Source organism: Orcinus orca, chromosome 4 (assembly GCF_937001465.1).
Source record: "Orcinus orca chromosome 4, mOrcOrc1.1, whole genome shotgun sequence".
In the NCBI taxonomy this organism is placed as follows: Eukaryota; Metazoa; Chordata; class Mammalia; order Artiodactyla; family Delphinidae; genus Orcinus; species Orcinus orca.
In genome coordinates, this window is record NC_064562.1 from 14272797 (window position 1) to 14286377 (window position 13581).

The 13581-nt window shown below is 37.9% G+C and overlaps 1 protein-coding gene across 3 annotated transcripts in view; it reads left to right on the plus strand.

Annotated features, from left to right (window-relative positions):
- The window catches only part of GRID2 (glutamate ionotropic receptor delta type subunit 2), a 1386623-nt gene that overhangs the window by 1124566 nt on the left and 248476 nt on the right, over positions 1-13581 (plus strand). For all 3 annotated transcript variants that reach the window (XM_004276975.4, XM_049709175.1, XM_049709174.1), the window contains one exon: positions 5421-5616. In XM_004276975.4, the coding sequence (XP_004277023.1) occupies positions 5421-5616 (196 nt within the window). The remainder of the gene's footprint in view (positions 1-5420; positions 5617-13581) is intronic.

The following is a 13581-nucleotide window of genomic DNA, read 5'->3' on the forward strand; positions in this document are numbered from 1 at the left end:
ACCTCAATACATTCTCCAATCCTTTTTTCTGCTTCTTGGATCTCTGTAACACTAATGTTCTCTCTGCTGGCCCTCTGTTATGGCATGTAGTTGTTTTTTAAGTGTTCACTTTTGGAGTACTTTTTGTGATTGGAAAACCTGCCTCTGTGCCCTGCCCACGACAGCTCTCAAGCCACTGCAACCAATGAACTGCAGTGGGCACCAGGAAGGCTCTTTATGTGGTTGCTAATGGGCTCTTGGAGTTACAACAAAATGTGTCCTTTCGCAAATGCCGAAATTAGCATCCAGAGGAGGCAACTGGGGAGAGAGTGTGGGAGAAAAATCCTGAACTGAGTTGGAGGACACTTTTAATGTACCCATGCTTGTTTGTCTCTCTTTCACGGTCAGCCCCTTTGCCTGAAGCATCTAGCACCTATGCTATCAACCACGTTCCATTTTTCTCCCCCTGAAGAAAAATCCTTCTGATGTGATAACTTGAGTCGACGTGTTTCAATCCGTTAAAAATGGGATTAGACATAAAATTCCCCACAGCTAAAGCTGGCAGCTCACTCTTGTCATTTGTTGGTGAGCATAACATACAACCAGACTCAAATATGAAAGAAAAAAAGAGAAGAAAAAGGGAGAGAGAAAGAGAGGAAGGAAGGAAGGAAGCAAGGAAGGAAGGAAGGAAGGAAAGCAGGCAGGCAGAGAGAGAGAGAAACAGAGAAATGGAGAGTAGATGGAAAAGAAAGGCCTATGAGAGTTATTTTACAGTTTATGTAGGTAAGAGCTATTCTCTTAATAAAGGAAAACAGGTAAAAATATGAGTGAAAGTTCACTGCAGAGGGTATAGGCATTAGATTTTTAACTAGTTGACAGCTTTAGAAATGTAAGTAGCAACACATTCATTATAAGATAATTTCATTAGCAAAGTCGTATAAATGTCCCAAAGAATTTGCTATGAAGAAAGTTACTGTTTAGTATCATAGAGTCATACATTCTTGTACTTGGAAAGGAGATGAGACATTAATTCAACTCCAATTCATGAATCTCCTCGTTAACAGTATAAGAAGTCATCCTGCCACACACACACACACACACACACACACACACACACACACAATCCATTAAAAATCATTAAAAGGGCATTATAAGGTGAGGAATTATTATAATAATAATCTTTGTATAAAAACGATAGCTTGATTGAATACTGATATGACAGGATCACTAATCACTCTTTGAAGAGGACCCTGTTACTCTCTCCATTTATAGATGAGGAAAGTAAGGTTAAGAGCTACTACCTAATATTACACAGCTCACAAATAACAGACCTGCTTGTCTTTAAAATCTAACCTACCCAATATCAAAGCTATTGCTATCAGATATAGCTAATATCAGACTATCACATGTATTAAAATTAATTTCCAATACTTGAAGGGCTTTAAGTGTTTATTCTTCTCATGGAAGGAGTTTGTAATCAGCCTAGATCCACCCAAATTCCTAAAATTTACTTCCACAGAAGTGTCCTAAATTACAGTTTCTCAGTATATGTGATGTTTAAGCAAATAGTTAAATACCACTTACCTATCAGACAGTATTGTTTAGTATCCATGGGTCGCTAGTCATATAGGACACCAGTACAAGAAATAAAAGACTCTCAGTAAGATGTTGAGAAAATAAGACTGATTAGAGTGGGAAAGCATTTGCTTTCTTTTAGCATTCACCATGTGTAGCTGTGGACACGCATTCTTACTATGTGCAAGAGTCCGAGTGTGGGGTTGGAAGAGGAGGGCTCAGATTCACAGAATTGGTCATTTGCGGAATTTTATGTGAGTGTGTGTAGGCTTTGTGTGGTTAGGGAGAAAGATAGACTATATTAGTATGAGTATATTCACAGCTAACTCTTTTTCTAGAATTCTCTAATTTCCCCATTTCTTCTGTGGCCTGGGTAAACATTGCCAATTGTTAAAAAAGGAAATGTCAATATTTGCCAAGGTAAATTAATGTATGTATTAGGGGCTTGTTGATTATTTTATAATTGTTTTGCATTTAAGCCAATGATTGGCATGTCTAAATAATACCCACTCAGATGTTGACCTTAAGATATAATGTTCTTGAGGATTACCACTTGCGGAATAACCTACTTGATTTCTTTTAGGGCCTTATAATATAGGCCATAGCATTTCTGCAGATCTAAAATATTATGAGCGTGAAAATAACAAAATTACTACTTATAATAGGTACCCCCTTTCTCTGTTGGGCTCCTAAACCAGCTTTCTTTTTTCCATAATAAGCTATTTGTGCTCACTTCATTTTGCTTTATTTTATTTTTGTCACCTTTGGTGTGCTATCTTGGTGTACTATAAAGGAACAACACTGAATCAGACAAACTATAATTTTTATTGCAAGCAGATCTCATGGAAAATTTATAAGCTGAACTTGATATCAGAAGTGAAGCCAGAGGGAACATACCTTTGCTCTAAGTTACAAAATGCTCTGCTATTCTAAATTTGAATTACGTTGAAAATAAACTGCTTTTTCTGATATCCAGAACTTCACACAGGCAACATTTTAAGATACTGTTTAAAAATTTTTGTGTGTACAGAAGTTTTGCCAGCTAAAAACCTGTTTGTATTATAATTCTACATTCAAGTTCAAAGCTGATATTTAAGGTGATACTATGGCACGGAAACTTGATTATGTTAAAGATCCCAACACATGATTTCAATTTTCTTTTCACAGAAAGCTAAGAAGGAGTATTAATTTATTTAGCAGTATTTTACTAGTATGACTATTTGAGCAAACCAGTTATATACATAGATATAGGCATAAACATTTTTCACCCCTACACCATGATCTCACCAAGTGGAAACCTTCTGAAAGTTATAATCAAAATTGATTGCCAGAACTACTAGGCAGCAAGGAGCCAGTCGTATCCTGGGAGGGTTTCTGATGAATCCTAACATGACCTTCTCTAGCCATACACCTTTAGGTTCTAGAAAGTGCAAGCTCTGTACATCTACCTAACCTTGCCCTTGTATTTATAGATATTGAGTGAATGAGGCATGCTATCGTAACCTGTATTGATAAGTTTCATTTCTTCCCCCTGTGTAACCAGTTTAGATCATTGCTAAACAGTGGGAAATATGTTAAAATGTTAATGTTTTGAATATAGTTTTACTCCTACTACTGGAAACATTAGTAAATAAGAAGTAAATTGTTCGTTTGAAACAAAATTCTTATTGCTATACTATTACCAAGATAATTATGGTATGTTCCTACCAAATGCCCTGCCACTCTGGTATTAGGTTGCACCCTAGCTACCTGTAGCTCCCTTTTATTCCTGCTTCTGCCCTCATTATTTTTTTTAACTTATTTATTTATTTTTGTTATTTATTTATTTTTGGCTGTGTTGGGTCTTCGTTGCTGCACACGGGCTTTCTCTAGTTGCAGTGAGCAGGGGCTACTCTTCATTGCGGTGTGCAGGCTTCTCATTGCGGTGGCTTCTCTTGTTGCAGAGCACGGGCTCTGGGAGCACCGGCTTCAGCAGTTGTGGCTCGCGGGCTCTAGAGCAGAGGCTCAGTAGTTGTGGTGCCTGGGCTTAGTTGCTCCACGGCATGTGGGATCTTCTAGGACCAGGGATTGAACCCATGTCCCCTGCATTGGCAGGTGGATTCTTAACCACTGCCCAACCAGGGAAGCTCCCCTCACTATTTATTTATGCTTTCACTTTAGCTTTTACAAATGGTAGAATTAGCTCAATAGTTGTAGGGTATTCCAGAAAATTCTTCCCTTCAAATAGTAATTTTTAAATGCATAATTTTTTGCAGTAGAAGTGTAGAGCAGAAAGGAATTACCATGATCTCACTCTTTTCCTTAGAGTACATGATACACACCAGCAACATAAAACTCAATAAAATGCAGATTAAATTTTGCTGAAAGCTATCATTAGAAATTGTCACAAATATTCCTCTAACAAACACTACCCATAATGTATTGTTTGCCACACAGTTTTGCACATGATGGAAACGGTGACCTGCAAGAGTATTCCCAATACTCTTGCCCAATGTTAGTGTTAGTTGCAGAGACCCCCAGGAAATCATTAGCAAACGCCATCTAGAAACAGACCAAAAGGTCAGAGGTAAACGTAACATGACATTCATAGCCTGTGATTGTGGAGGGCTGTGGGTATTTGTTCTTGTTCAATATATACTATAGTGCTTCAAAGCATCTGCTCCCATTCTCAGAGGTTAGTGAGTTTGAAGCGTGCCAGCATCTAATTTTGAACAGTATTCCAAAGGCACATATTTGTTCTTAAATGTCAGTCATTAGGGTTGGACACCTACACAAATTCAATGAGTTCCAGTGAAGTGGTAATTGGTTCTCCAAGTTGGAAAATATGGAGTGGCTCAGAAACTCAAATATAAGGAAATCGACCATCAATTTAGAGACGAATAACCTGGGACAAGTAGATACAATCTGTAACTCAAAGATTGATTTGGAAATCCTGGAGCATTATTCTGTAAAAGAGAAAGCTGAAAACATATTCAGCTATCCAAAAGCATGAAATTTATTCTATTTGAATACAAATAGAAATCTCTCTCTCTCTCTCTCTCTCTCTCTCTCTCTCTCTCTCACACACACACACACACACACACACACATACACACACACACTCACACACAACCACTTAAAGCAAATCTAGCAAAATAAATACAGAGAAGAGTCAGCATCTTGCAGTAGAAATAATATGGTTTTGGGAGCTGGTCAGATCTACATTTGAATTCTATCTCTATCCCTCACTGACTGTGCCACACTGAGCTAGTCCTTTATTCCCTCTACTGAAGTTTTCTTACCTACAAAATGGGTGAAATAGTTCTGAGCATGAGGCATTGCTGTAAGGATACTGTGTGCCAACTGCCTAGCATGTATGTAGTAGCCACTCAATAAGTAATGACTCTTACAAATACTAATTTTTAAGTATACATCTACTTAAATATGTTGTTTATACAAAACGTAATTATTTTATAAAAATATTTAAACCTTGCCACCTAAAAGAACATAGGCTTAAGGCTTGTAACATATTGACATTTTAAAAAAACTAAATGATTATATGACTATCTAGCAATGTAATTTAATTTGTCTTTGGAATTGCTAGATGTTTTTTCACAGTGAAAACAAAAATAGCATTGCCCTATCACTAGAAATTTCCACCTTTCCTTCAGTAATGATTTTTGTCTTCTCATGATCTATGTAAGAGCCATACACTCTTAAAACAATTCTCCTTATATATTACATCTTAATGTTAAGAAACAACAAAATAAGAAAAGCAATTTGACGTTTGTATTTACATATATTACTTTTTGCTTCTTTTAACTTTATTTCCACTTGAAAATATTCAGTACTCTTTCTTGTGTCTCTCTGCTCTCCCAATAATTAAGGTCTCTCCAGGACCTTTCCAAGCAAACAGATATCCCTTATGGCACAGTCCTGGACTCTGCGGTATATGAACATGTTCGCATGAAGGGAATGAATCCTTTTGAGAGGGACAGCATGTATTCCCAAATGTGGCGGATGATCAACCGAAGCAATGGATCAGAGAATAACGTTCTGGAGTCCCAAGCAGGCATTCAAAAGGTACTGGCCATAGTTCTTCATTCATAGTCTACCATTCTGTCCCCCATATTGGAATTGCTAAACTGAGTCTGGTTTACTTCCTTTTTTAAATTTTAACTTTGACATAGAGTTCTCAGTTAAATTATACCTTTTATTGATTTAAGAAGATTTTGAGGTAACTCGCTGTACCAGTAGAGGGAATTGACACATTTCTGTGGTGTGTCTAAAGGATCCTTTTCCAGTGGAATTCCAAAGCTAGAAAACATGAACTGCTATTTTGTTCAGAACAGTGTCGGGGACATATACACATGAGGACTTGAAAAGATTTTGACAAATCCCATTCCAAATATCATTCAGGTTATCCAGTTTTTTCAAATGATTCAGGGTATTTTCTACACTGCATTTGTTTTCCGATGAAAAGTTTATGTTATGATTATGTGAAGCTCTCTGTGAGTAAAAGTTAATCTTCTCCACAAATGAAGTTTCTACAAAAGTCTGTTTCTGTTTCCAAAAGTGAAAATCTTTATTTATATCTTATTTTTATAAAACCATCATTTAGAAGTTATTTAAAAAAAAAACTTAGAAAGCAGTCCTTTGTGTAAAAAACATGAAGCTAGTTTTTATTCTGGGCCGTGGTTTATAAACTTCTACACAGAAGTAATTCTTTCTTCCTCAGACCCCATCAACCACCATGAGAGAACTGAATGATTTTTGCTTAAAATTATCCCAGTGGCTATTACAGTGAAAATCCTAAGGGTTGACATTCAATAAGTAATTATGGGATGACTGAATGAATGTCTAATAACAGCATCAATGATGGTATATACTTTTTTTCTGTAACCTTTCACAGCAGAATAATTTGGACTCCAAGTCTGAGTTCTCTGTTCAAAAGGCAAACTCAATAATACCATGTTGGAGAATGTTTTGATGACTATAAAAGTTATTCTGCCACAGGATCTAGCATTATTCTGTGCCTTTTCATATGTTTTCCTTTATCTGCTATTGCTATTGTGATGGTTCCCTAGCATCACCCTGGTAATTTGTCAGTCACTACATTGATATCATTATTTTAAAACTGACAATGGTGACATAAACCTCTTTGCAAGTACTAATGATGCTTTTAAAATAAGAGAATGTCCTTGAAATGTTAGCAATGGCCTCTAATTCCTTCATCCTTATTATATTAATCCCAGTTTCCCAGGGCCCAGGTATTGATCCTCTTGTCTTTGTCCAGAGGCCCATTGGCTTTTAGAAATTAAACACAGTACCCTCCAATTACTGGGGGCATGCAGTGGGGGGCAGGTGAGATTGGGCAGGTGAATGGACCTATACTATATGTTGTCTGGGGGAGAAGGGAGGATAGATTTTAGGATTTACTAGGTACTCATTGTATGTGAATGAATTTAAGCCTCAGAATAATGGTTTGGGGAAGAGTTATTTTCCTTCATATTGTCTACTGTTAAAAACAATTTTGCGTTCTTGCGTATAAGTATAAATTGAAGTTCACAATTTGTATTTCTATCCATTTTAGATCCAAAGCTCCTCACACTTTACAACTTTTTTCTATACCATAGCATTCCAGAGAAAATTCATTTTCTTTTCTCCAGACATACAGATTCAGAATAAAAATAACTTTTAAACATACATATTCACCAATTCATTATTTATTCATTCATTCATCCAATATTTGCTAAGTAACAATTATGTACCAGGCACTGAGGTAGGAACTGGAGGTAAACTCAACCACAGAGGAATGACCACTGGATTCATGAAATACAGGGTCTGGTGGGAGAGAGAGAAAAGGAAACTAAAATACATGATCAAACAAAATGACTTAAATTGTGACAAATGCTATCAAAAAGACAAATAAGGTGCTATTGTAGAAATTAAGAAGGAAATCTATTTGAGAAACAGTGATCAGGTAAGTTCCCAGAGGACGTAGGATATTATCTATGATCTGCCTGATCATGTAGAAGAGAGGGTGACAAAGCATCCAGGCAATGCTTAGTGTAAGCTAAGGTCTGAAGGTCCATTCAAGAAACCAATTTAAAATCAGCATGAACTGGAGACGATCGAATGAGAAAATGTGGAATGAAGTTAGTATGCAGGGGATAGATCAAGTAGGACCTTACCCATTGTTAAGAACTTGGATTTTATTTGAATGGCAAAAAATGCTACTGAAATAGGGAAATGTCATGATTCATTTTTCTCTGTCAAGGTCACTGTAACTGATATATGGGAATTGGGTAAGAGTATGCAAAGAATAGAAATAGTGAGACCATAGGAAACTTGTAACTTTCTGAAGTAGCCAGTCAAGTAAATAAGACCTCGTTTTATTCCCGTGTTCTTACACACATACACGCACACGCACACACACGCACACACACACACCATTACCCTTCATTCCTGGTATTAATACAAACTGGTTACACTTCCTACATCCTGGCATTTTCAGTATAATATATAAATCATAGAGACATAGGACATCAGTTGCTACATAGAAGCTTTAAGCAGTCATGTATGTAAGATATACATATATATCTTCTAAGGTCTTCAGTGTTCTTTAAGAAAACCTCTTAACTTTTAAGTATGTACATACAGTTTCCTACATTTTCTGGGTTTTTTTTTAAATTTAAGTTATTTGACCATATGGAATTTTGACACATGTGTAAATGTAAAAATAAACTGTAAATATTCACACTGAGAAAATTCCTGAGATTCTATGAAATAAAATTGTTTTAGACTCAGCTATTGACAGTCTTGCAGCATATGCTGAGAAATTTAGTTACTCTTTAGGCTTTCATGTTTCTTTTTATTTAAATATGTAGCCATTCCATCACCTTTCAAGTTGGGCTAGTGTTTCTTATGCTGTTGTTAAATGTCATACATTAAAAAAAAAAAAAGCTATTATGAAGAGTAGAAAGAGCTCTAGTTTTAGAAAAAAACTATCTAGTTTTCTTTCTTGGTTCTTCCAGTTCTCAGCTGTGTAACCTTGGGCAGATCACTTGGTTTCTCTAAGACTCACTCTACTCAGCTGTAGAATTATCACAGTGTGAGAATTAAAAGCCTGGGCTTTGTAGACATACAACCTAGGTGTATATCCAGTTCATTTTTTTAAGTAAAATATGTAAATGTGACTAGTTACTTAAAATCTCTGAGGCTCAGAATTTTTATCATCATATTGAGAATTTCTACCTCTTACGGTTTTTGTCATTATTAAATATATATATGTAAAAGCATCAATAAATAGTTCGATTAGAATAATAAACTCTCAAGATGATCCTGAAGTTTATATGAAAGAATGTATGTGTGAGTGATTTGTTATTACAAAGAATTATTATTTGGTATTTCCTAAGGTTAACCTAAAATTATGACATAATAAAAAAGATAATGCAGTAAAAGAAGTAGAGAGCAGTTTCTATTCCCTGATAGTCTGCTGATAAAGAGGGCTTATGATTTTAAAACTGCAAATCACGTCCCCAAGTGTTTATTACACCCCATGTACTCAGTTTTCGGATTTACTAGAGGAGTAGTGAAGAATGTTTTTATTAATTTATAATGGAAAATATCAAAGTGAAATTTGCTGATTGTACATATTTCTTTCAACCAATATCAGAGAGAGCTGAACACTGATTAGACAGAGACTAGGTAATTATAATAAAATGTATTTTGGTTCAGTTTTCAAGGTCTTAGCCAGCTTTCATTAAAACACAAAACCAACCAACCAACAAACAATAACCTCTCACCTGCTAAAGCTCACTGGAGTTCATGAGATTGAGAACTACAAGACATGGAATGTGGCTGATGGACTCTTCCTCAAGTAACCGGTCTTGCACACACATCTCACACAGCAGCTTCCTGTTCTCTGTCACTGATTTCTAATTTGTGCAGGGAGAAAAGACCTCAGAGGTCTTCTAGGTCAATATTCCGCAAAAGACCAAACTTCCACCTTTGACAGGAATTCATATATATAGTAACTCCCTTTCAGCAAAGACTGCATCCCTGTGAAAACAATCCTCCCAATCTAGGTGTAACTTTGAATAGATCCCATTAATCCCTCAGGTTGTGCTTGTTTCTAATTGTGCTGCCAGCCTCATTAAGTTTCTCTTACTTGAAGGTAGATCCTGGTTGCTTCTAACATCGATGTTCTGCTCATACCAAAGAAACCTGTATAAGTGAGGATTAGGTAAATGAGTTCTGATCTGCTCTTCTTGGGAGACACTTTGCCTGTACCACACTAGCCTAATTAAACTAGAAGAAATGTTTCTGCCTTCCTCTTCCTAGGATGTTTTGCATAAGTAGGAAAAAATGTGATTTGAAAAATATAACTGAGTTCTTTAATGAATTCACTCAACAATTATTTATTGATCAAAACAGCCAGTGTTTTGATCACTGGAGTGAACATAAATGAAAAAAAAAATGCCTCATGGAGTTTACATTCTAGTGGAGGGGGCAGACAATAAATAAGATAAATATGCTGTATTTCAGCAGTGAGAAGAGTTAAGGAGTAAAACAGAGTTGGAGAGAAAAGAAGAGGGACGTGGAAATGGAGATGATGTGCCTTGTTAGATAAGATGGCCAGGGAAAGCTTCACTAAGAAGCTTTGGAGAGAGAGGTGTATATCTGGGTGAAGTGTTTCCAGGCAGAGGGTCAGCTAGTGCAAAGGCCCTGAGGTGGGAACATGCCTGGATGTTCTAAGACTATGAAGGGGACTAGGGTAGCTCTAGAAATAAAGGGTAATATCAGGAGTGCAGCAATGTCAGAGAGGTAGAGGGCCAGATGGTAGGGAGGAAACATATCATATACGGTCTTGTTACTCGCAGCGAGTCCTGTGAACTTGCAGCATCAGCATCACCTGAGAGCTTGTTAGAAATGCAGACTCCTAGGCCCCACCTGCACCCTTCTGGATGGAAATCTCATTCTAACAAGATTCCCAGGTGATTCATATGCATGCTAAAGTCTGAGAAGTGCTCATACAGGGCCATATAGGGCATTCTAAGCGGACTTTTACTCTGTGTGAGATATGAAACTTAGGAGTGTTTTTTATTTTTATTTTTTTGTGGTACACGGGCCTCTCACTGTTGTGGCCTCTCCCGTTGCGGAGCACAGGCTCCAGATGCGCAGGCTCAGCGGCCATGGCTCACGGGCCCAGCCACTCCGCGGCATGTGGGATCTTCCCGGACCAGGGCACGAACCCATGTCCCCTGCATCAGCAGGCGGACTCTCAACCACTGCGCCACCAGGGAAGCCCCCAAACTTAGGAGTGTTTCGAACAGAGAGTACGTAACATGATCTAACTCATACTTTGGCAAATCATATGGCTGGTGTATTGAGAAAAACTGGAGGTGACAGTGTGGAAGCTGGAAGCCAGTTAGGAGGCCACGATGGTGACTTGGCAGCGTTCCGAAACTACAGCAATGGAAAACCATCCCTGTTCAAACCCAAGTACATCTTGGAAGACTATGATTTTAAGTAACTATTAACATTAGCACATTAATGGAATTTAGTCTATCAGATTATTTTGGGAGAGACTGGAACACAAGACAGGTAATTTTTAAGAATCGATAGAGAAACTTCTACATCACAGGTAAGCATCTGACCAGGAGTAAAGGATCTCTGTGTAGCACTGAAATAGAAAAGTCCCTGGTTAATAAGAGGGCAGTGTTCATTTCCTGATAGCCTGTTATGTCTCAGGGGGTGAATGACAAATTATTCTAAAACCTCAGCAATAAAGACTACTAAGGAAGAGAAGAAGGTCAGTACTGGTAGGATAACTCCTGTCCTAGCCAAAGGATCCCAGTGATAACTACATAATACTTCAGACTATATATTTCAAAGGGGATATAAACTGTGGTGGATGCTATGGCCACAGGAAGTGGGTAGCAGTGCTGGCAGCAGCCATATTCAACCAGAAAGATAACATCAATCTGTAAGGTTGTCTGCTTAAGTCCCAGAGCACTATGGGGGAAGGGGACTTGACAAGGTACAGGTCGGGCATCAAGGCTCCAGCCAAGCCACTGTGCTTCAGGGCCCAGTTTTAATCTTAGCTGGAAAACTGGAGTGTTGAAATGAAAGCCAAAACAAAAGACTGATCATATCACATGGGCCAATATTAAGGATTTTAGAGGACTGGAGCAGAAAGAAAAATTCCAGACACTATTCAGTGGTGAAGTAAGCCTACTCAATTTATTCATCTCTGGCTGAAAAACTGGGTGGATTGAACCTGTTGTTTTACTTACTCATTCAACACATATTCATTGAGCACCTGTTATTTACCAGGAACTGTTCTAGGCACTGGGAGGCACACCAAAATAAGCAAAGTCCCTGCCCAAATGGAGATTATACTGTAGTAGAGAGAAAACAATAGACAAGCACATAAATGTGGGCTATAAAGAAAAACTGGAAGACTAAGAATGAAAGGTAGCAGAAGCAAGAAGAGGGATGTTGCCATCACATAGTGGGTGGTCTCAGAAGACATCTCTTGAGAAAGTGAAAGAGGACAGTTTATGAGCCATGAAGATAGTGGGGAGAAAAGGAGGATGGAAGTACTTCAGGCAGAAGGAACATTGCAAAATTCCCGAGGCAGAAGCTAGTTTGACATGATGGAGAGGAATGTCAAAAAGACCAATGTGGCTGGAGCAGAGTGCAAGGGGGTGGGAGGAAGAGGGGGTGGTAGGGCAGAGAAGTAAGAGATAAGATCGGAGTGGTAGTTAGGCAAGATGGAGTCCGTTAAAAATGTGAATGCTGGGCTTCCCTGGGGTGCAGTGGTTGAGAGTCCGCCTGCCGATGCAGGGGACACGGGTTCGTGCCCCGGTCCGGGAAGATCCCGCATGCCATGGAGCAGCTGGGCCCGTGAGCCATGGCCGCTGGGCCTGTGCGTCCGGAGCCTGTGCTCCGCAACGGGAGAGGCCACAACAGTGAGAGGCCCGCGTACAGCAAAAAAAAAAAAAAAAAAAAAAAAATGTGGATTCTTGGATCCCACTAAAATTCCAATCGTATCATTTTTTAAATTTTTATTTTATATTGCAGTATAGTTGATTAACAATGTTGTGTTAGTTTCAGGTGTACAGCAAAGTGAGTCAGTTATACATATACATGTATCTATTCTTTTTCAAATTCTTTTCCCAATTAGGTTATTACAGAGTATTTGAGCACAGTTCCCTTTGCTATACAGCATGTCCTTGTTGGTTTTCTATTTTAAATATAGCAGCGTGTACATGTCAATCCCAAACTCCCAGTCTACTCCTCCCCCCAACCCTTCCCTCCTGGTAACCATGAATTCATTCTCTAAGTCTGTGAGTCTGCTGTTTTGAAACTAAGTTCACTTGTATATTTTTTTTAGATTCCACATATAAGCTATATCATATGATACTTGTCTTTCCCTGTCTTAGTTCACTTAGTATGATAATCTCCAAGTCCATCTGTGTTGCTGCAAATGGCATTCTTTCATTCTTTTTAATGGCTAAGTAATATTCCATTGTATATATGTACCACATCTGCTTTATACATTCATCTGTCCAATTGGTACAGCCGCTATGGAGAACAGTATGGAGGTTCCTTAAGAAACTAAAAATACAGCTACCGTATGATCCAGCAATCCTACTCCTGGGCATATATCCAGTGAAAAACATGGTTTGAAAGGATACATACACCCCAATGTTCATTGCAGTGCTGTTCACAATAGCCAAGACATGGAAACAACCTAAATGTCCAACCAATTGTACCTTTTTTTAAGCCATAATTGACATATAACATTATCTTAGTTCCAGGTGTACAACATAATGATTCAATGTTTATATATATTGCAAAATGACCACCACAGTAAGTCTACTTCATATCCATCAACATAGTTACAGATTTGGTATTTTTGTGATGAGAATATTTAAGGTTTATTCTCTTAGCAACTTTCAAATATGCAATACAGTATTATTAACTATGGTCACCATGCTGTATATTACATCCCCATGACTTACTTATTTTATAACT